Source organism: Anopheles stephensi, chromosome X (genome assembly GCF_013141755.1).
Source record: "Anopheles stephensi strain Indian chromosome X, UCI_ANSTEP_V1.0, whole genome shotgun sequence".
NCBI classification, from domain to species: domain Eukaryota; kingdom Metazoa; phylum Arthropoda; class Insecta; order Diptera; family Culicidae; genus Anopheles; species Anopheles stephensi.
The window spans coordinates 19,805,281-19,827,264 of record NC_050201.1 but is presented as its reverse complement, the minus strand read 5'-3'; the positions used below and the strand labels follow the sequence as shown (position 1 = coordinate 19,827,264).

Below are 21,984 nucleotides of genomic sequence, written 5' to 3'. Positions count from 1 at the left end.
CTTCCTGATGATGATTCGAATGCACATGTATCTACACTTGGTCTTATTTGGCGGCCTAATCCAGACACGCTCACCATCAAGGTAATCGATCCTGATAATTCTCAGAAGCTATCCAGCAGAACTGTTCTTTCTTATATTGCCAAAATATACGATCCTTTAGGCATTATAGACCCTGTTAAGGCGTTAGCCAAACAAATCATGCAGCAAATCTGGGGATTGAAGAAACTTGATCCAAAGTGTTGGAATTGGGATGATGAACTTCCGTTACATCTGCAAAACACATGGCTTCATTTCCAAAATCATCTTAAGCCTCTTTGTGATCTTCAAATTCCACGAGCAGTTATTCATAGATTCATTCAAGGTGTACAACTGCATGTGTTTTGTGACGCATCTGAGAAAGGGTACGGTGCCTGCTGCTATGTCCGCGATGACAACGAGGTATGCAACGTGACTACTCGCTTATTGGTGTCTAAATCTAAAATTGCTCCCATAAGTCAAAAAAGAACAATCGCACAATTAGAGTTGTATGCAGCAAAGCTAGGTAGCGATCTTTATGCAAAGATAAGAGAAGCAATTCCATCCATATCAAACGTCATGTTTTGGACAGACTCTATGATAGTTTACCATTGGCTGCAATCTCGACCACAGTACTGGAAGACGTTTGTCGCAAATCGCGTTTCTCAAATTCAACACACTACAAAGGGTTTTCATTGGCGACACGTTCCTGGATGTGATAATCCTGCAGATTTGGTTTCTCGCGGTTGCCTCGGTTCCGAGCTTCTACATGAGATGAAATGGTGGCAGGGTCCAAGCTGGCTATCTCTTCCTGAACAATTCTGGCCACAAACCATTGCAGCAAATCAGAATGTTATAGCTGAACAAGAAAAACGAACACAACCTCGACTGTCTCATGTTGCCATCGAATCCCCACTTCAAGATATATTTTTGCACTACTCATCAATAACAAAACTTCGCCGAATGGTTGGGTATTGGATACAATACTTCAAAATCTTGCAAAAGAAAATGTCTCCAACCAGAGTGCTCTGTAGTCAGAGCATTTGAGAAGCAGATATTGCGTTGTGTCGGCTGGTACAAGCCACGCACTTCAATCCGAAAATAACGGCATTAAAGGCAGGAAATCCAGTAGCATCATCGTCACCAATGAAATGGTTCAACCCACAATGGGGAAGTGACGGAATAATTCGTGTCGGAGGTCGCTTAACCTACTCAGCCCAGCCGGAAAATCAAAAGCATCCGATAATTCTTCCGAGCAAGCATACGTATTCAGTACTGTTAGCCAACTTCTACCATCTCCAACTCTTACACGCTGGACCTCAACTCATGCTCAACACTATCCGTCAGCGGTACTGGATCATTGGTGGCAGAAATCTTGTAAAGCGAATTTATCACAACTGTCTGACTTGTTTCCGCGCCAAACCCAAAATGCTTTCGTCAATGATGGCAGATCTACCTCCACCGAGGGTGATTGCTGCCAGGCCATTCTCTGTAAGTGGCATCGACTACTGCGGTCCTGTGTACGTGAAGGGTGCACACCGCCGTGCTACTTCCACCAAAGCCTTTGTGGCAATCCTCGTTTGTTTCACGAAAAAGGCTGTTCACATCGAACTTGTGTCGAGCCTAACAACAGAAGCATTCCTGGCAGCCCTTAGAAGGTTCATCGCTCGTCGTGGAGTAATCTCAGAGCTGTATTCGGATAATGGGACAACCTTCAAGGGAGCTGCCAACGAGATGAACAAACTCTACCAACTTCTTCATTCCGAAGATTATCAAGGCAAGGTCAATGCCTGGACCCTGGAGCGCGCGCCTGGAACTTCATTCCGCCACGCGCGCCGCATTTTGGTGGACTCTGGGAGTCTGCCGTGAAATCGGCCAAACATCATCTCCTGCGCACTATGGGCTCTTCATCTTTTAATTTCGAGGACATGACGACGATACTGGCGGAGATCGAAGGATGTCTCAACTCTCGTCCTATCACTCCAATGTCCGAGGATCCCAGTGGTTTGACAGCGCTAACACCGGGACACTTCTTGACTGGTGAAAATCTACAACTGCTTCCTTCAATCAACCTGACGCAGATTCCAATCAACCGTCTTACGCACTGGCAGATTATTCAGCAGCAACTCCAGCGGTTCTGGAAAAGATGGCGCACGGAATACTTGCAAAAATTGCAAGCGCGTAGTAAATGGTTAACAAAGGGGAAAGAGCAAGTAAGAGTAGGTCAACTGATCATCATTCATGAAGATAACGTTCAACCTTCTAGATGGCCATTGGCGCGAATCACGAAGACCCACCCCGGAAGGGACAATATTATTCGAGTAATATCTGCCAAGACTATCAAGGGAAATGAAGTAACTCGACCCATAGCAAAAATCGGTTTGATTCCCGAGATTGATAGATCAGATCCAACGGAAGATAAAATTTAATAAATTTTAGGTGGCAGGATGTTGGATTCCTAAATAGGTTAGGGTAGGCGCCTAAAGTTAGGCTCAACGCACCCATCGTTCTTATCAGAGTCCTACACCCCAAATGTCAAACATTGTGACGGCCGAGGAGAAGGAGGAAAAGAAGAATTAAATAAAAGTGTTAGTTCTGATCGGTCGGTCCTCGCGTCACCACGCACATAATCAGTGTTTCATTTAGAATACAATTTTACGGCGTCATTTCTGCGCGCCACCAAATTGCTTCAGGAAAAAGGTTTCAATTCTGAAACTAGTTCAGAATCAGAAGAAAGTGCAGTGTCTGGAGAATATTCCCACGTACCCATAGAAAATTTGGATCGGTCTCTTGATAACCTTGATCTCGCAATGAATTCTCAAGCTCAATCTATCCCAACGGAGAATTTGAGCGACCAGATGGCTAGTATGATACAAGTTATGGAGAATATTAGTGCAAGGTTAACGCAACATGATTTACAATTCCAAAGTATCTGCGAAAACCAGCGAGTAACTACTCACCCAAATCAACCTATCATTCGGGGAGTGACAATGGCAGGTGATCCGTTCCGTATCCCTGACCCAATTAAAATGTTGCCCACTTTTAATGGCAATAAGAAACAACTGTATAGTTGGCTTGAAACAGCACAAAAAACGCTAGATATATTCGGAAATCTAGTGGCACCCAATATTTTTGAAATCTACGGGACTGCTGTTATAAACAAAATTGAGGGGCATGCTAAGGATATACTATGCACAAATGGCAACCCCAAAACATTCGATGATGTGAAGAAAGTACTAACAGGGACTCTTAGTGATAAAAAAGAGCTTTCTACCTAAAATTGCCAACTATGGCATAAAAAATGGATAATGGCAACGCGCAAGTTAACACATCGGTCGAACATCCGATGACCCAGTAATTCCTGCGACGTCAGCTTATGTTTCGTACGGGACCGCCAACAGCGTCGTCAGCTTATGCTTCGCACCGAACTTGCACCAACATCGTTTGTATCGAATGGCTTAGCAACCGAGAAGCTGAATCAGCACCACCTCCGTTTCCTGTTCCAATCCAATTCCCCCAATCCACATACATGTATCAATAGTTCAAATAAATCACTCTTAATTTGACCAGCAGTAAAACCAGACGTCTTAAGTGTATATCCGCGTCCGAACCTTTATAAGTGTAAAGTACAATTTTACACTGGCGCCCGAACAGGGACCTCTACGTTCAAAGTGAGGTGACAAGTTATCAAAGGAAGCCTACACAATAACGATTAGAGGTACTAGCTAATTGTTCTACGTATACCGAAAAACGAAAGTGAGACGAAAAACAATACAAAAATTCTGCACAAAGTTTTAAGTGTCGTGACAAGCTAGTGAAATCAATTTAAGACGTGGACGTACAAGTACCAAAAAGTGAGGTGAACCAAGTGAATATAAAACCTGCACAAGTGTACGAGAAGTTGCTGTATTCGAGACTCTGATCCCGAACGACACCGAAGACCCCTAGTAGAAAGACATCCCAAAAGGACCACCTGGAGTGTTACATCAGCCTTCTATCTCGAGACGTTACGAAGACATCGCTACGAGTACAACGCTACGTGGACATCTCTTCGTAGACATCACTTCGTTAGCATCGCTACGTGAACAACGATGAGCTGCACTCGCTGCAAAGTCTTCATGGTTCTACTGTAAGTCATTTTGAGTCAATTGTTATTATTAGTTGCCGTATTTTTTTTCCTTCGTAAAATTTTAAATTGTGAATAAGTGAATAATTAGAACTATTAGTGAACAATTAGGAAAAGTTAGAGAAGTGAGAATCTTGTCTGTTTAGAAACCGAAAAATTAATCCTTCAGATCAGTCTCATATTGTGCCACCAGCACAAACTATGACTCATCACGAATACGTTGAATTAGGTAAAGTGCCAGATTTTGTGAAAGATCTTCCAGAATTTCACGGTCACGGAGCAAGCCTTCCTAGGTGGTTTTTAGAAGTCGAAAATGTATTGAAAATCTATGAACGTTTGCCTAGAGATTCAATTGAATATCACATTATCGAGTCAACCATCAGAAGAAAAATTAAAGGTGAAGCTGCTGACGTTTTAGATTCCAATTGTATCGCCCCCGATTGGCATACCATAAAAAGGACTCTTCTCCTTTATTATAAGGATAAAAGAGACCTGAAAACATTGGATCATGAATTAACCATGATACGAAAAAAATCGTCAGAGTCACTTAGTTGCTATTTTAGTAGAGTAAATGATCTACTAACAGCGATCGTGACGCATATTCAGTCAGATCCAAAGTATGCCGAAAATCATACAGTACACATCAGTTATTTTAGAGAAAAGGCGTTGGACAGTTTTATACGAGGACTTGAAAAACCATTAAGTTTCCTTTTAAAAAATTATAACCCAAAAACGCTGAGTAGTGCATTTCAATATTGCCTTGACTTCTACAATATGGACATGAGATCTGCTCTATTTAACGATAAACCCAACAACAATATTCCTAAACCTAGGGATTTACCCACAGTGCCAATAAAGCATAGGCAACAACCCATACACCAACAAAATTTCTACCAACCTAGACATTATGTTCAACCTAGACCAATTTTCACACCGAACAGAAATCAATTTGTGACAAGGCATGGACATTATCAAAGAAATAATTATCCAACCCCACCACATCCACAGAAATTTCATCTCCCTCAAAATTACAACAGAGTGAATAATAATCTCCCAGTTCCTATGGAGGTTGATCAATCATTGCAGTCAAATGTTAGATCAAATTATAATGCTAAACGCCCCCGTTACGGACATGCAAATGCTATGGATAAAGCAACTGCAAACAATACGAATATGTTTAACACCCCTCTAGAGTATGTAGAAGGTTCACAACCATTAAACGAATCTTATCTAGATAGAAATGAGCAATCCTCTCAAAATCAAAAGCTTTGAAAAAAAAGTGTAAATGATCAATATCAAGCTTACGAGAGTCATTTTTTAGAGTGGAACGCGAATTGTTGAGTTCATTCCTCCCTTTCGTCAATTTGCCAACCACACAGGGAGAGTACCCATTTTTGATCGATACAGGCGCTAATATTAATGTCGTATCATCAAAATTAGCAGCCAGTTATGGAGGTAACCGACCTTACAAAATATGTGCAAAAAATATAAGTTCAGTATGTGGGAAATTCAATACCACTCTTGCAATAGATATCAAATTTTTTGCTCCAAAATGCATGACCCCATTTCCATTTCTGGTACACGATTTTCATCCGTTCTTTGCTGGAATAATAGGCACCAACATTATTGAAAGCATTTGTGCTGATATATCATTTAAAAACTGTGCAATGAAAATTAATACTGACGATAGCATAGCGTTTACGATACCCCTCAGACGATACGAAAATGGAAAAGCAAGTGACCATATGACCGATTTTCGTACTGACCATTTAAGCAACGATGTGAAAAAAAGGTTATTCAAAATTCTCCGCATGAACAAATCAGTTTTTTATGAACCTGACACGAAGCTTACCTGTGCAACAAATGTTAAATGTTTTATAAATACCACTGACGAAATTCCAGTGCACCAACGAGTTTACCCTTACCCCGCTGCTTATGTTGAAGAAGTAAATCTTAAAATAAAAAAAATGTTGGAAGATGGTATAATTAGACCATCAAGATCAGCTTGAACAACTCCTGTATGGATAGTTCCAAAGAAAAATGATGCATCAGGTCAAAAGAAGTTTAGAATGGTTGTAGACTATAGGAAAGTAAATGAAAAAACAATCAGCGACCGATACCCAATGCCTGAAATTTCATACGTATTAGAGCAATTAAAGGACCACAAATATTTTTCAACCTTGGACCTTGCATCAGGATTTCATCAGATAAAGATGCATGAGCAAGATATAGAGAAAACCGCTTTTGCCGTAAATAACGGAAAATATGAATTCACCAGAATGCCATTTGGCCTAAAAAATGCTCCAGCTATCTTTCAGCGAGCTATAGATGATGTTCTGCGTGAATATATAGGAAAAAAATGTTACATCTATATGGACGATGTAATTGTGTTAGGAAAAACTCTAGATGAGCATTTCGAAAACTTAGGAATAATTCTAAATACATTGAATTCTGCAAATCTTAAAGTGCAGCTTAATAAATCGGAATTTGTTCACCAAGAAGTAGAATTCCTTGGTCACATTATTTCCCATGAAGGAGTAAAACCTAATCCAAAAAAAATTGAAACGATTAAAAAGTTTCCCAAGCCAAGCACAATAAAAGAATTAAGATCATTTTTAGGTTTAATGAATTATTACAGAAAGTTCGTAAAAGACTTTGCAAAAATTGCAAAACCGCTTACTAACATATTTAGAGGAGAAAATAATCCCGCATCAAATAGAAAAATTACACTAACGTCCGAACAAACGGAATGTTTTGAAAATTTAAAATCGATCCTTTCTTCTTCGGATATTTTAATTTATCCTGATTATAGTAAACCATTTGTGCTTACAAGTGATGCCTCAAATTACGCTATAGGTGCAGTTTTATCACAGGGCGAAATTGGAAAGGATAAACCAATACATTTTGCTTCTCGATCGTTAACGAAAACTGAAGAAGCATATTCAGTTTCAGAGAAGGAAATGTTAGCAATAATTTGGTCATTGAAAATCTTTAGGAATTATTTGTATGGTAGTAAATTCAAAATTTTAACGGATTATCAGCCGCTTACTTTTACACGTTCTCAGAGAAATACTAACGCTAAACTAAAGAGATGGAAATCTTATCTCGAAGAGCATGATTATGAAATCATATATAAGCCAGGAAAAGCAAATGTTGTGGCTGACGCATTAAGTAGGATTTGTTGCTCCATGACAGCAACTCAGCATTCCGCACCCGACTGTGGTTTGTTATATATATCCTCTACTGAAGGACCTCTGAATGCTTTTCGTCATCAAGTCATAATAAGCGAAGGTAATCAAAACGTAGAAATTAAGAATCTCTTTTCGAATTTCAAGAGAGTAATAATACATACAAATGATATGACTGAAAAGAATATACTGAATATTTTTAAAACGCACTTTGATGCATCGAAACTAAATGGATTATACACATCGGAATATATTATGGGACAGATTCAGGAAACATATAAAAAGCACTATGGACGACAAAATATGTTAAAAATAAGATTTACACAAAAGATTTTGGAAGACATTCAATCTCCATCAGATCAAATGGATTAGTTAGTAAAGTACATTCTAGAGCACACAGAGGAACAGAGGAAAATAAACTGCAAATCATTCGGAAGTATTACTTTCCAAAGATGACCGCTATGATCAGAAACTACGTGAAATCCTGTATCACGTGCAATGAATGTAAATACGATAGGAAACCAATTAACAAAGCAATTCAAGAAACGTCCATACCAACAAGACCTTTTGAAATTATGCATATTGACATTTTATTTTTGGAAAAGAATTATTTCCTGACATGAGTCGATAAATTTTCCAAATTTGCACAAGTCAGGAAAATCAACTCAAGAGCTACCGTGGATGTTCTTCCACCACTAAAGGAAATCATACTCAAACACAAGCCTGCAGATATTATTGTTATGGATGGAGAAAAGTCATTCAATTCTGGCAATATTTTAGAATTTTTCAATGCCTACAACATTACACTTTATGTAACCCCTACTGGTCGCAGTGAAGTAAATGGAATCGTAGAAAGGTTTCATTCAACATTTTTAGAAATCTATCGAATAACTAAATCGGAAAATCCTTCTAAGGCACTAATTGATCTTGTAGACCTTACAGTTAACCATTATAATAATTCAATACATTCTGTTACAAAATTTACCCCTTTTGAAATAATTACACCTTCAGAAAAAACTTCTGCCATTCTGCTTAAAGTATTTGAAAATTTAAATCGAAAACAGAAACAAGACTTAAATTTCTTTAACAAAAATAAGATAGAAAGAACAATATCGAACTCAGCCCAAGCTTTTATGAAGACGAAACGACGAACCAAACAAGCAAAACCATACAAAAAAACGGTAATACAAAATGTGAATAGAACTACAGTCTTAACAAAAAACCGGAAGAAAACTTCATCAAAACGATCATAAAGTAATCAATTCCTGATATTGTATTTTATTACAGATTTTTTGCAACTGTTACAGCACAGAACATGACAATATCAAGTTTATGTAAAATTCCACTAATTGCTTTTGACAGAGGTGTTGCTAAAATAGCTATTGCTAAAACATACAACATTCATCATTTTCAAATATCAGATATCCAACGTGAAGTGCAATCACTATTCACTGCGTTTGAGAAAATAGAAGAAAACCAGTTTACTCATGTTGTAAAAGAGGAATTCAATCATGTACCAAAAATGCTTCAAACTATTAGACCGATTCGTCAAAAACGATGGGATGCTATTGAACGGCTTGGAAATTCTAATAAATAAAGATATGACACTTCAATTGAATGATAGTCTTGAGAAAATAAAGCAGGCCATTAAAATTTTTAACAGTTCTTCAATGGAATTTTACTCTTTAAACATTTTCTTAAATTTGAAATACTTAGCAGATAGAATTGGAATTATTATTGAAAGTATCACACTAGCTAAATTGGGAATAACGAATATTCAACTCCTTAATCAAGAAGAAATAGACATTGTAGTAAGAGGTATGAAACGAATTAATCTTTCAGCTAACACAACTATTGAATTATTTTTATATACAACCACAAAAGCTGCTGTAAGCAATTCAGCACTCATATTAATGATTATTGTCCCAAAACTCAAAACAAAATTGTATAGTGTAGATAGTTCGAAATTCAAATGTAATAACGTGTCATACCATAGTCTATTTACCTTAACTGTCAAAAAAGAGAAATGTCAAAAATAAACGGTCAACGCGGTCATTCGTGATTGCAAGCTCGTGCGAAGCACATCTTCCGTTAAAATTTCAGTTATTACAATTCAGAAGTGGGATAGGAACTCATTTAATTGCAAATATGCCGACGAAGGACGAAATTTTGTGTGCTTTGGCTGCCGCCAACATTGAAGTGTCCCCGACGGCAACCATCTCACAGCTCCGTCGCATGAACGAGGAAAATGTAGCGAAAGCAGAGGAGTGTACAGTGAACAATGGGGTCTCTTCCCAGGAAAACACGTGCATCGATGACGCCGTAACCTTAAACGAAGCTTCGGCGACGGTCGACACAAAGATGGAGGAATACACGCGAAACGGTGTTGGTAATGAAGACACCATCGTGAAACCCATTGTTCACGAGGAAATCAGTGAAGCCAGCCTTCGTTTCGAATTGATAGTACTACGGGAAAAAGTTAAGGCAATGGAACTACGACATCCAAATACGGACGGAAGATTGGCGCATCCCGAAGAGGTAAAATACCTAATACCGGAATTTTCCGACGGCCTAGGTATCAGCCAGTGGTTGAAAACTATTCAGCACAATAGTGAAATTTACGGCTGGCAAGACAGAACAAAACTGCTGTACGCAAGTGGTCGACTAACCGGAGCGGCTCGGGAATGGTTTGATGGGTTCCGCAACTCAATAAAAACGTTCGATGAGTTCACCGATGAAATAAAAAAGGCTTTTCCCGACCAAGCTAATGAAGCTCTGATACACAGTCAACTAGCGTCGGTGTCCAAGAAGCCAAGTGAATCGTACAATAGCTATGTGTATCGTGTGAATGCGCTTGGGAAAAAAGGCAGAGTGAGCGAGGAAGCTATAATCACATAGGCCATCAAAGGGCTGTCTCGTGACCCAATCTACAACTGCTTGATCACAAGAGACTACAGTGATATCAATGAGCTAATAGATTTCATCAAACGTCGCGAAACGCACTTTCTGATACGCAAAACACCAGATAGCCGAAACCCATCTACCTACAGTGTGAATGCTTCGAAGTCGAACGCAGGCAAAGAGATGGCAACAGAGCGAAGCGGACAGAGATGTTACAACTGTTCGGACTTTGGGCATCATGCATCGCAATGTACAAAACCACGTCGTACTCCAGGTTCCTGTTTCAAATGCGGAAGCACAACTCATATCATCCGCAATTGTCCCGAGAACACCAAACATTCACCAACAGTAGCTGCAGTTCAGGGTAATGAGGACGTTGGAGAGTTTGAAAACGATGGAAATGTACTTAAGCTGGATCCCTTCCAAGAGGTGAGTGTTGCTTTTCCAGGGACCAAAGTTTGTGGCACATGGTATAAAACAACCTGTCTTTTTGATTCTGGCAGTTCTAGGAGTTTTATCAATGAGAGCATCATTCCGGAACAACAATTTGGTACTCCTCAACCCAGTCGATTCCGTGGGATAGGAAACATACAACTAGAAATTCTTGGAAAAATTTAACTACGCATACGCTTTCGAAATGAAATCTTCAATCATATTTTTATTCCTAAATAAACTAAAAACCTAAAAATTCCATGTCATTACCTTTGCTAATAGGGAGGGATTTATTATCAGAACTTTTAATTTTCCTTGTTCAATTTCGTAAAACTTATACCATTCCTGAATTTTTTATTCATAAAGAACGGCCTGGCCGTATTGCCATTCCTGAATTGATGAAATTAAATGTGAATAATACAATAAAGCCGGTTGTTTTCCAAAAGCTTCAAACTTTGGGTCTACTGCTTGATTCGATTAAGAAACCAATTGGGGCACATAAGGGATTTGTTATGTCTGATTCCAAGAATGTTACAAACTCCGATTTCATTCCAAAACAATCTGAACACGGAAACAATAGGTCTAAAGGACAAAAAAGCGATATGAAGTCAATCATATTGAATAATTACGGAAACTACCCAGAAAAACAAGTTGTGCCAACAACTCACAGGATGCGAATAAGCCTTACTCATAATACCCCTATATTCACAAAACCTAGGCGTCTTTCCTTTGGCGAAAGGAACAAAGTTAAGGAAATCGTGAAGGAGTTAATGGAAGCTGGTATAGTAAGACCAAGTAACTCACCTTACGCTTCTGCACTTGTTCTAGTCAGAAAGAAAAATGGTGAAATTAGAAAATGCGTCGATTATCGACCATTGAACAAAGTTACTCTCCGAGATAACTACCCACTGCCACTCATAGAGTCGTGCTTGGAACATTTGGGAAATAAAAAGTATTTCACCCTTCTGGACTTAAAGAGCGGTTTTCACCAGGTGCAGATGCATGAGGATTCGATCAAGTATACGGCGTTTGTTACTCCAGATGGGCAGTACGAGTATACTTGTATGCCCTTTGGGTTAAAAAATGCCCCTGCTGAGTTTCAGCAGTGTATAAATACGATTTTAAGAAAATTTATCGAAGAAGGAAAATTAGTTGTATATATCGACGATATACTTATCGCATCTTAAGATTTTGGTGAACATCTACAACTGGTCGGAGAAGTACTACGCACCCTAAGCGAAAATAAGTTAAAACTCCGGCTTGATAAATGTAAGTTTGCTTACGATGAGTTAGACTATTTAGGGTATAAAATCAACTCTTCAGGTATATGCCCTAGTGACCAACATGTTAAAATTATTAAAAATTACCCTTTCCCGCGTAACGTGAAAGAAGTTCAACAATGCTTGGGATTGTTTTCTTTTTTCCGTAGATTTGTATCTGATTTTTCCGCCAAAGCAAAACCTTTAACAAATCTTTTGAAAAATAATGTTGTATTTAATTTTGATGATAATTGCAAAAAGGCATTCGTAACTCTTAAAGATAAACTAATAGTGGCTCCAGTACTTGCTATATATGACCCAGAACGCGAAACAGAACTTCATTGTGACGCCAGTGCTTCAGCTTTTGGTTCAGTGCTCTTACAAAAACAGAATGATGGCAAATTTCACCCAATTTCGTATTTTTCAAAGGCGCCTTCTACTGAAGAGTCCAAACTACACAGTTATGAGCTCGAAACACTTGCGGTGATTTATGCTCTCAAACGGTTTCACGCATATGTTCATGGCATCCCTATAAAGATTTTAACAGACTGCAATTCTCTCGTGGAAACTTTGAAAAATAGGAACGCATCCGCTAAAATAGCTCGTTGGTCTCTTTTCTTAGAGAACTATGATTACACAATCCAACACCGTCCGGGGACAGCAATGAGCCATGTGGATGCCTTGAGTAGATAAGAACTTGCAGCTGCGATTGATATCGACTTTCAATTACGCGTTGCCCAAGCTAGAGATCCTACTATACAAGCATTGAAAAGGGAGTTAGAAAAGAACAACGTCGAAGGTTACGAGTTGCAAGATGATATTGTGTATAAACTTTCCACTTCAAACAGATTAAAACTATACGTACCTACGGAAATGATAAATAATCTGATTCGCTCAATTCACGAACAAACAGGACACCTTGGAGTCGACAAATGTTGTACTCAAATTGATAAAAATTACTGGTTCCCCAATAGAAAAACTCAGATAACAAACGTCATAAATAATTGCTTAAAGTGCGTTCTTTATACCGCTCCTGCTAGAACTAATAATAGAAACCTGCACAGTATCCATAAAGAACCCTACCCTTTTCACACATTACATATCGACCGCTTTGGACCACTCCCCACATCAACCTTGAAGAAAAAGTATTTACTTGTAGTAATAGATGCATTTACCAAATTCGTCAAACTATATCCAACTTCTTCCACTAGCACCCGCAAAGTATGCAATGCCTTGAAACAATATTTTTCCTACTACAGTCGCCCCAAAAGAATAGTCAGCGATCGTGGTACGTGTTTTACTTCGGCTGCATTCTCAAATTTTCTATCGTGTCGAGGAATTAGTCACGTGTTAGATGCCACTGGATCGCCACAAGCCAATGGCCAGGTAGAAAGGGTTAACCGAATAATTCGCCCTATATTAAGCAAATTATCAAATCAATCCGATCATTCTGATTGGGTTCTTCAATTGCTATACACGGAGTATGCACTTAATAACACAATTCATTCTTCAACTCGTTTTTCCCCTGCTATGTTGCTTTTTGGCGTAGATCAGCGAGGTCCTGCAGTAGATCACCTAACCGAATATCTCGACGATAAAAACAAAGTACCCTCAGAACTAGAAGTGATACGCGCAGAAGCTTCTTCTAATATTTTGAAATCACAAAAGAACAATGAAAAACAGCATGCCAAACACTACCGTCCAGCTACACAATTCAAAGAAGGAGAGTTTGTAGTGATAAAAAATATAGATAACACAGCTAACTCTAACAAAAAGCTTATTGCCAGATACAAGGGTCCATATGTAATACACAAACGCTTACCTAACGATAGATATGTAATTAGGGACATTGATGGAATTCAGATTACGCAAATACCGTACGATGGAATTTAGGAATCGGACAAATTAAGAAGGTGGATTGTGCCTCTTGCTGGTGATTGATCGAATTATGAAATGCAACACTTGGGTAATTAAGAAATAGTTAAAACACAAAATTGAGGACAATTTAGGGTCAGGAAGGCCGAGCTGTAGATAGTTCGAAATTCAAATGTAATAACGTGTCATACCATAGTCTATTTACTTTAACTGTCAAAAAAGAGAAATGTCAAAAATAAACGGTCAACGCGGTCATTCGTGATTGCAAGCTCGTGCGAATCACATCTTCCGTTAAAACTTCAGTTATTGCAATAGGAAAATTCGGTAAAAGACTCGAGAAGACCCCCCCCTGACAAAATTTGTTAGGCGCTGTAGGATTTACGCCTTCAGGTATGCAATCCGCAGTACACGTTGCGAGAGCTTCACAGTGAGCTTTCTGTGTGCTTTCAGTGTGGTCAAAATTGATTGAAGAAAGTCGAATAAAATATTGTTATTATTTGATTAAAATCCCCTCTCCGCTAGCCCTACCATACATTTTGGGTTACAGGGGCTTCGTACTAGTTTTCAGTCGCACTAGGGGTGAACAATCGGGCCTAAAACATGCACGGCGTTCTCGGACGGTAACGGAACAGTAATTCGATGAATACTTGTTACCTTGCATTGATATTCAGCAAAGGAGGAAGCATAAGAATATCATAATCTCAAACCGCTTGTTACAATGTATTTTATCAAGTTCTAATCGCTGTCTATTAACAGTATTCACGAACTATGCACAATGTTTATATCAAATGGGTTTTGACCATACAGAAATCCCACTGTACAACAAAAATGACAGGCAACAGTGCTGCACACAAAAGATTCTAGGGAGGGCCTTCTCGAGACTTTTACCGAAAATTGAAATCTTCCCTGTAACCAATAGAAATAAGACAATTCATGTTCCAAATCCGTTTTTTCTATCCTACCAAAACGCTATCTATTCGGTTCCGTCGATGGAGAAAGAAATATACCAATCAGAGGAATTGAAAGAAGAAGAAGAGACTTCGTGTGTTGCAGCAATCTTAAACGGAAATCTTGCAGAATGTGACGTTGTGGAAAACCCAACGAAAGAAAAAGGGACATTAACCACATATTGATAAATACCAACATCAACTTTACTTTAAATACAAACTGCGGAGTAAAAGAGAGGACATTAAACGGGCCATTTCTAATAACCCACTCATCCTGTACCATCTCTATGAACGGAAAAATAATATCAAATAATCCCATAGATCTACCAGGATCGATCGTACATCTTCCTCTATACGATGCACAGATCAACCTGAAGAGAAACCTAATCAACTTGAGCCTGAATCACCTACACGACCTACATATAGGTTTACGCAAAGAAATGGATCAGATAAAATTACAAAACAATAGTTTATCATGGTCATGGCAATGGTCGTTAACCAGCTCGATCTTCACACCAATTGCAGTAGCTTGTATCATAACTGTTTACGTTTGCTTGAAACGTAAGAAGACCAACGTTAAAGTCGAAGTAGCCGCACAACCAAACCTGCCTACACAGCTGAATAACACAGCTACGCCATATGACATAATCCACCAACAGGCGTTCCACCAACCACCAACATACATGCATATTTTTCGTACGGAACCTCAAAATTAGGGAAGGTCAAGTTAACACATCGGTCGAACACCCGATGACCCAGTAATTCCTGCGACGTCAGCTTATGTTTTGTACGGGACCGCCAACAGCGTCGTCAGCTTATGCTTCGCACCGAACTTGCACCAACATCGTTTGCATCGAATGGCTTAGCAACCGAGAAGCTGAATCAGCACCCCCTCCGTTTCCTGTTCCAATCCAATTCCCCCAATCCACATACATGTATCAATAGTTCAAATAAATCACTCTTAATTTGACCAGCAGTAAAACCAGATGTCTAAAGTGTGTATTCGCGTCCGAACCTTTATAAGTGTAAAGTACAATTTTTAACTCGCATAAGCATTACCAGAAAACAAAAGAAATCGTTCACAACATAAAATCATTAGCAAAGCAAAATCCAAAGTATGATCAACACTGGGATGACATAAATGATTTTATAGACGAATACACCCTAGCAGCATACGTTAGCGGGCTGCAAAAACCATATTTTGGGTACGTACAAGCTGCAGAACCCAAAACAATAGAAAATGCGTATGCATTCATATGCAAGTTTTCCTAAAATGAGTTAAGTAAGAATCTCACTGAAGATAACAAATAATACTCTCAAGCTTCGAGTAGCCTTCGAACTGCAGAATCTGAAAACAACAAAGGTCTACCCGGAAAAAAAATCTGTAATGCAAAAAATGTACAACTGTTGTAATTTCGGAAAAAGCTCTGACGAAAAACACTCTGCTGGTTTATGCGTACAATCGGAACTGCCTTTTATTGTACCTTTCCTATGGAGAGTTTTTGGCGCGACTGAACTAACACATACCGCAAAATGACATTCGAAACGTCAAACGCAACGTAATGGCAGTGCTGCCAGAAAACCCTAAAAGAGATGGTATGAATTCGTATGAAATCCAACAACAACCCCTGCGACAGGATTACAAACTTCAAAAACCAATTAACACAGATCCGTCTACCGAACCTATGGAAATAGGGTCATCTAAGAGCAGATTAACTTTAAACAAGAAGCAAATTTTTAATGCAGAAATAACACAGCCTTCTGATAATGAAGATTCCAAAACTGAGGAGGGATTGGACATAAATTTTTGCTTAACTCTCCCAGAAATCCAAAATACATAAATTATTTACCTTACATTACATCAAGTAATCAATCAAACAAAAGTTTGAAAATTTTGATTGATTCCGGCGCAAATAAAAATATAATACGACCAGGAATACTATCAAATGTTAAAACAATAACTGGCACTAAAATAAACAACATTGCTGGATGCCAATACGTTAATAAGAAAGGAAGTATCAACTTACTTGGCAATAAGCTTCCAAACCAAATATTTTATGAAACGCAGTTTCACGATTTTTTTGACGCACTGATTGGATCAGAATGCATGGCTAAGAATAAAGCCAAAATAAACTTCTAAGACGAAACATTTGAAATCGGAAACATAAAATTGAAATACGAAAAATATTTTCCTACACAAAAATTATATTCGCTCCACAAAGAAATGGAAACGACAGTTAATGGTGACTGGTTAGTACCAACATTTCAAAAACTTTGTAACGGAGTTGTGATTGAGCCTGGCTTATATAGAGTCGATAATAACAGAACAATCACCAACATATTAAGCACACAAAACGTTCTACCTATTATTAAAGGAAAATTGAACTTAACAGTTAACAATTTCGAAACGGTTTCTCCAAATTGCAAAGAGAATGTGAAATTACAAAAAAAATCTGAATGAAATAATACGTACCGACCATTTATCATTATTAGAAAAAGATAAATTGTTTGAAACTGTTGGGAACACCCTGTGTCGCAATTGCCGATCGGTTGACGGATAAACCGATCACTCCTGATGATACGCGCTATCAGCGAGAGAGTGACGAGTTTCGGTCTCTTCGCTCCCGACCGGCCCGTACGACGGACGTATTTCAATCCCGTTTGTTATTGGTTTTTAAGTGTACTAATTTATGTATTATATTACATTGTAGATAATAAATCCATACCATTTTAAAAGTACAAAAGTGGCGACGAGGACAAAGGAAACACGGGAACAACGTATTGTGCTGGAAAGCCGTGTTAATTCATATCTACGTGCGGTGCTGCATTGTGCTAAATGGAGAACGGCCGGCCATCGCGCGACGGCCATGTTGAGCAGCAGCAAGAAAGCCTTAATGCCAACTGGATACAGGAAATATTTCGGCAACAGCAAGATTCTCTACACCAGCAACAGCAGGCGTTTTTACAACAGCAAGAGCAGCTCATGACAAAAGTTTTCGCAACTTTAAAGTCTCCGCAACCGACAGGATCAGAGAGTGTAATCGAAGCGTTAGCGAAGGACGTGCAAGAGTTCCGTTACAATCCGGATGATCGCGTATTTTTTGCCGGATGGTTTACACGCTTCGGAAGTTTGTTTGTGGATGATGCGAGAGAGCTGGATGATGCCATGCGTGTAAGATTGTTGCTGCGAAAGCTTGGGATGGTAGAGCACGAGCGATACGTTTCACACATACTACCGTCCAAGCCGGGTGATTTTGATTTCAACACAACGGTAACAAAGCTAAAGAAGCTGTTTGGCTCACCGTGCTCCGAGATGGAAAGGCGTTTTAAGTGCATAAATATGGCGAAAACGAAACAAGAAGATTTTGTGGCATACTCGTGTCGTGTGAATAAGGCAGTGGTTGAATCTGAGCTAAGCGTTTTATCTGAAGAGGAGCTTAAATGTTTAATATTTGTGTGTGGTCTCAAGGATGAAAGTTATGCCGATGTACGTACACGTTTGTTGAGTCGTTTAGGAGACAAACGTGTGGCTACCCTTGATGAAATGACAGAAGAATGCAAACGTTTAGCCACTTTGAGACATGATGATGCTATGATAAACGCCGATAAAACAGTCAGTGCAATACGAGGTCAGCAAAGCTATAGATCATATTCCAAAACAACAAATAACACTAAGCATGAGAGCAAGGCCGAGTCCTCGATTAAGTGTTGGTTGTGCGGTGAAGGGCATCATGCCAGGAGATGTCCATATAAAAGTCACCAATGTCGTAAATGCCGTCGGTACGGGCACATGGACGGATTTTGTAACTCCGCTTTAAGATGGTCCAACGGTGGGAGGCAGAGCATAAGAACTGTTTGGATAAACAGAATTTCGAATTTTAAACGTGGACTGGTGAATGTTATTTTAAATGAGATGCCAACTCGGATGATGATCGATTCTGGTGCCGACATAACCCTAATATCTAAAAAGCATTGGTTGGAAATGGGTAAACCGGCGATGACACAACCTGACATTAAAGCCAAAACAGCATCCGGAGAGCCTTTGCACATTTTGGGCGAGTTCCAGTGTATGATGAGCATAGGGCAGCAGTGTAAGCCGTGTATGGTACGTGTTGTGAACGCTGATTTACTGCTGTTAGGTGCGGATGCTATGGAGATTTTTGGTTTGTGGGATGTTCCGTTATCATCAATTTGCCGGCGAGTCCATGTCGGCGATGTGAGCTGTGGGACTCTTAGTACGTCATATCCGGAGTTATTTGCTGATAGGCTCGGGCGTTGTACAAAGACACAGGTTAAACTTCAATTGAAGGATGATGCTTCCCCTGTGTTCCGCCCCAAGCGACCTGTTGCGTACGCTATGTTACAGCCAGTGACTGATGAGCTTCAGCGGTTAGAGGAAGAAGGGGTAATCACACATGTGGAGTATTCGGAGTGGGCCGCTCCAATAGTGGTGGTGCGCAAGGCAAACGGTAGTATAAGGATCTGTGGTGACTATTCCACAGGCCTTAATAATGCGCTAATGACACACCAGTACCCGTTACCTCTGCCAGAAGATATTTTCGCAAGCTTGAGCAACTGTGCAGTATTCAGCCAATTAGACCTCTCTGACGCATTTCTGCAAGTGGAGGTAGATGAAAAATGTCGAGATTTCTTAACAGTAAACACGCATCGTGGGTTATTCAGATACAACCGATTGCCACCAGGTGTTAAAGCTGCGCCGGGAGCGTTCCAGCAATTAATGGATACAATGGTGGCCAGTTTGGCTGGAGTAGCTGTGTATCTGGATGATATTGTTGTAGGAGGAAAAGATATGGCAGAGCACGATCGTAATCTTCATGCCGTGTTAGAGAAACTACAAGAGTACGGATTTACTTTACGTGCAGAAAAATGCAGTTTTCGGAAGCCCCAAATTAAATATTTGGGCCATTTGTTGGATGCAAAAGGGTTGCGGCCAGACCCTGATAAGACTACTGCCATCATTAAGCTCCAGCCTCCGACTGACGTCCCGGGAATGCGAGCGTTTCTCGGGGCGATCAACTATTATGGAAAATTTGTCCACAACATGCGTATGTTACGGCAGCCTCTGGACGAGCTGCTGAAGGAAGAGGGATTATTTAAATGGACACCGCAATGTCAGCATGCTTTTGAGCAGTTTAAGAAGATTTTGGCTTCGGACCTTTTGCTGACTCATTATAACCCACTGCTCGAAATCGTAGTCTCAGCGGATGCTTCTTCGGTAGGCATTGGGGCTACAATATCACACAGGTGGCCTGACGGAAGAATGAAAGTGGTCCAGCATGCATCGAGAGCGCTCACAGCAACGGAACAACGGTACAGTCAGCCTGATCGTGAAGGCTTGGCCATCATTTTCGCCGTCACGAAGTTTCATCGAATGCTGTTTGGGCGACATTTCCTGTTACAAACTGACCATCAGCCATTACTAAGAATACTACTGTGTCCGAAAAGTAAGGTGACATTGGAAGCCAAATTTCGCGCGCCAAAAGTAGCTCCTTGTTTTTATTTTTCGTTTATCAATATGTATGTTTTTGACATATCTGCCACGTTTCAAGTCACAACACCCACCCGGATAGGAGTGACAAATTGTTTTCGGAGCTGCGCAAAGTGTTTTCGTCCATATTGATCATGTCCAAGTTTGTGGAGCAGCGCGCATGCATCAAATTTTTTTTGCGCAATGAAATAAACGCTGCGGAAACATTGCGGATGTTACGAAAAGCATTCGGGGAAGGCTCTATGTCAAAGAAAAATGTATACAAATGGTACAGTGATTTTAAAAATGGCCGTAAGAAGGTCGAAGACGAGGACCGTCCGGGAAGACCATCCACCTCGACCGACGACGCCCACGACGTCCAAATTAAGTATTTAATTGTCAACAATCGTCGGTTGACGATACGAGACCTTTCGGAAAGTGTTGGGATTTCAAAAGCATTGGTCAACACTATCCTAAAAGATGTTTTGGGGTTGAAGCGGGTGAAGTCTCGCCTGGTACCGAAATGCCTGAAATCATTTTGAGGGAGTTTTTCGCAAAAACTGGCACCCATATTGTTCCGCAACCACCGTATTCGCCAGATTTGGCACCAGCCGACTTCTGGCTGTTCAACAAGCTAAAACTGTCGCTTCGGGGACATCGTTTTGATACTATCGAGGAGATAGAAGCCGCAGCGACGGCGGAACTAAAGGACATCCCAGCATCCGCGTTTTCTACCTGCTTCAAGGAGTGGGAGAAGAGGTGGAAGAGGTGCATTGCATCGGAAGGGGATTGCTTCAAAGGTGACGACCTTCATTTGACCTAATACAAAAACCATTTAAGAAAAAAAACGCAAAGTCACTTTATTTTTCGGACACAGTAGTATTTGGATCTAAAAAGGGGATACCAACATACACCGCAAATCGGTTGCAGCGTTTCGCTCTGACGCTGTTACTTTACGATTTTCATATCGAGTATGTTCAAACTGATAAATTTGGAAATGCTGATGTGCTCTCTCGTCTAATGGATCGACACGAAAAACCTGAAGAGGACCTTGTAATTGCCAGCATCGAGCTTGAGAACGACATAGGAGCTTTAGTAAAGAATGCAGCGAGGATATTGCCGCTAGCTTTTGAAGACATTGTGCGCGAGTCGCGCAAAGACCCTGTGCTTCGGGTGTTGTTAAAGTACATCCAGAATGGATGGCCAAAGAGGCTAGAAGGCCGTGAGCTAAAAATTTTTCACGCGCGACGTGACTCTTTGTCGGCAATTGAGGATTGCATTATTTTTGGAGACCGGTTAATCATACCTTTGTCGCAGCGCCAGCATGTACTTGAGTTGATGCACCGAGGACATCCGGGGATTGAGCGCATGAAAGGAATAGCACGAAGTTATGTATATTGGCCAAACATAGATGCAGATATTGAGGATATGGTGAAATGCTGTAAATCGTGCGCTTCTGCGGCTAAGTCTCCTAATCTAAGCTCACCGGTACCTTGGCAAACAACGGATGCACCTTGGCAGAGGGTACATATAGATTACGCTGGGCCAATTGAAGACATGTATTTCCTGTTAGTGATTGATTCACATTCCAAATGGCCAGAGATTGTACCCACCTCACAAATATCTGCTACTTCAACTGTTGCTATTTTGAGACGATTGTGTGCAAGACTGGGAATGCCAAATACAATCGTAAGCGATAACGGAAGGCAGTTCACGAGCATAGCATTTGCTGATTTTTGTAAAACCAATGGCA

At 40.0% G+C, this 21,984-nt stretch overlaps 2 protein-coding genes across 2 annotated transcripts; both read left to right on the top strand.

The window, feature by feature from the left end:
• The first annotated feature begins 9,274 nt into the window (after positions 1 to 9,274).
• Positions 9,275 to 11,325, top strand: LOC118513957. Its single transcript, XM_036060357.1, has 2 exons — positions 9,275 to 10,659; positions 10,734 to 11,325. Exon 1 carries the CDS (start codon positions 9,478 to 9,480, stop codon positions 10,225 to 10,227), a length of 750 nt encoding a protein of 249 aa, XP_035916250.1. The 5' UTR covers positions 9,275 to 9,477; the 3' UTR covers positions 10,228 to 10,659; positions 10,734 to 11,325.
• Positions 11,326 to 17,579: 6,254 nt separating this feature from the next.
• LOC118505349 (uncharacterized protein K02A2.6-like) lies at positions 17,580 to 21,054 on the top strand. The gene is made up of 3 exons (XM_036041059.1): positions 17,580 to 18,230; positions 18,585 to 19,875; positions 20,831 to 21,054. Exons 1-3 carry the CDS (start codon positions 17,580 to 17,582, stop codon positions 21,052 to 21,054), a joined length of 2,166 nt encoding a protein of 721 aa, XP_035896952.1.
• The last annotated feature ends 930 nt before the right edge of the window (positions 21,055 to 21,984 follow it).

Excerpts from the sequence above, each read along its gene's own strand:
- LOC118513957 (XM_036060357.1), top strand. The coding sequence starts at position 9,478 with ATGCCGACGAAGGACGAAATTTTGTGTGCTTTGGCTGCCGCCAACATT.
- LOC118505349 (XM_036041059.1), top strand. The coding sequence starts at position 17,580 with ATGGAGAACGGCCGGCCATCGCGCGACGGCCATGTTGAGCAGCAGCAA. Across the intron at positions 18,231-18,584 it reads AGGATGAAAGTTATGCCGAT|AGCATAAGAACTGTTTGGAT; the intron begins GTACGTACACGT and ends GGTGGGAGGCAG. Across the intron at positions 19,876-20,830 it reads ATTTAAATGGACACCGCAAT|ATTTGGCACCAGCCGACTTC; the intron begins GTCAGCATGCTT and ends CGTATTCGCCAG.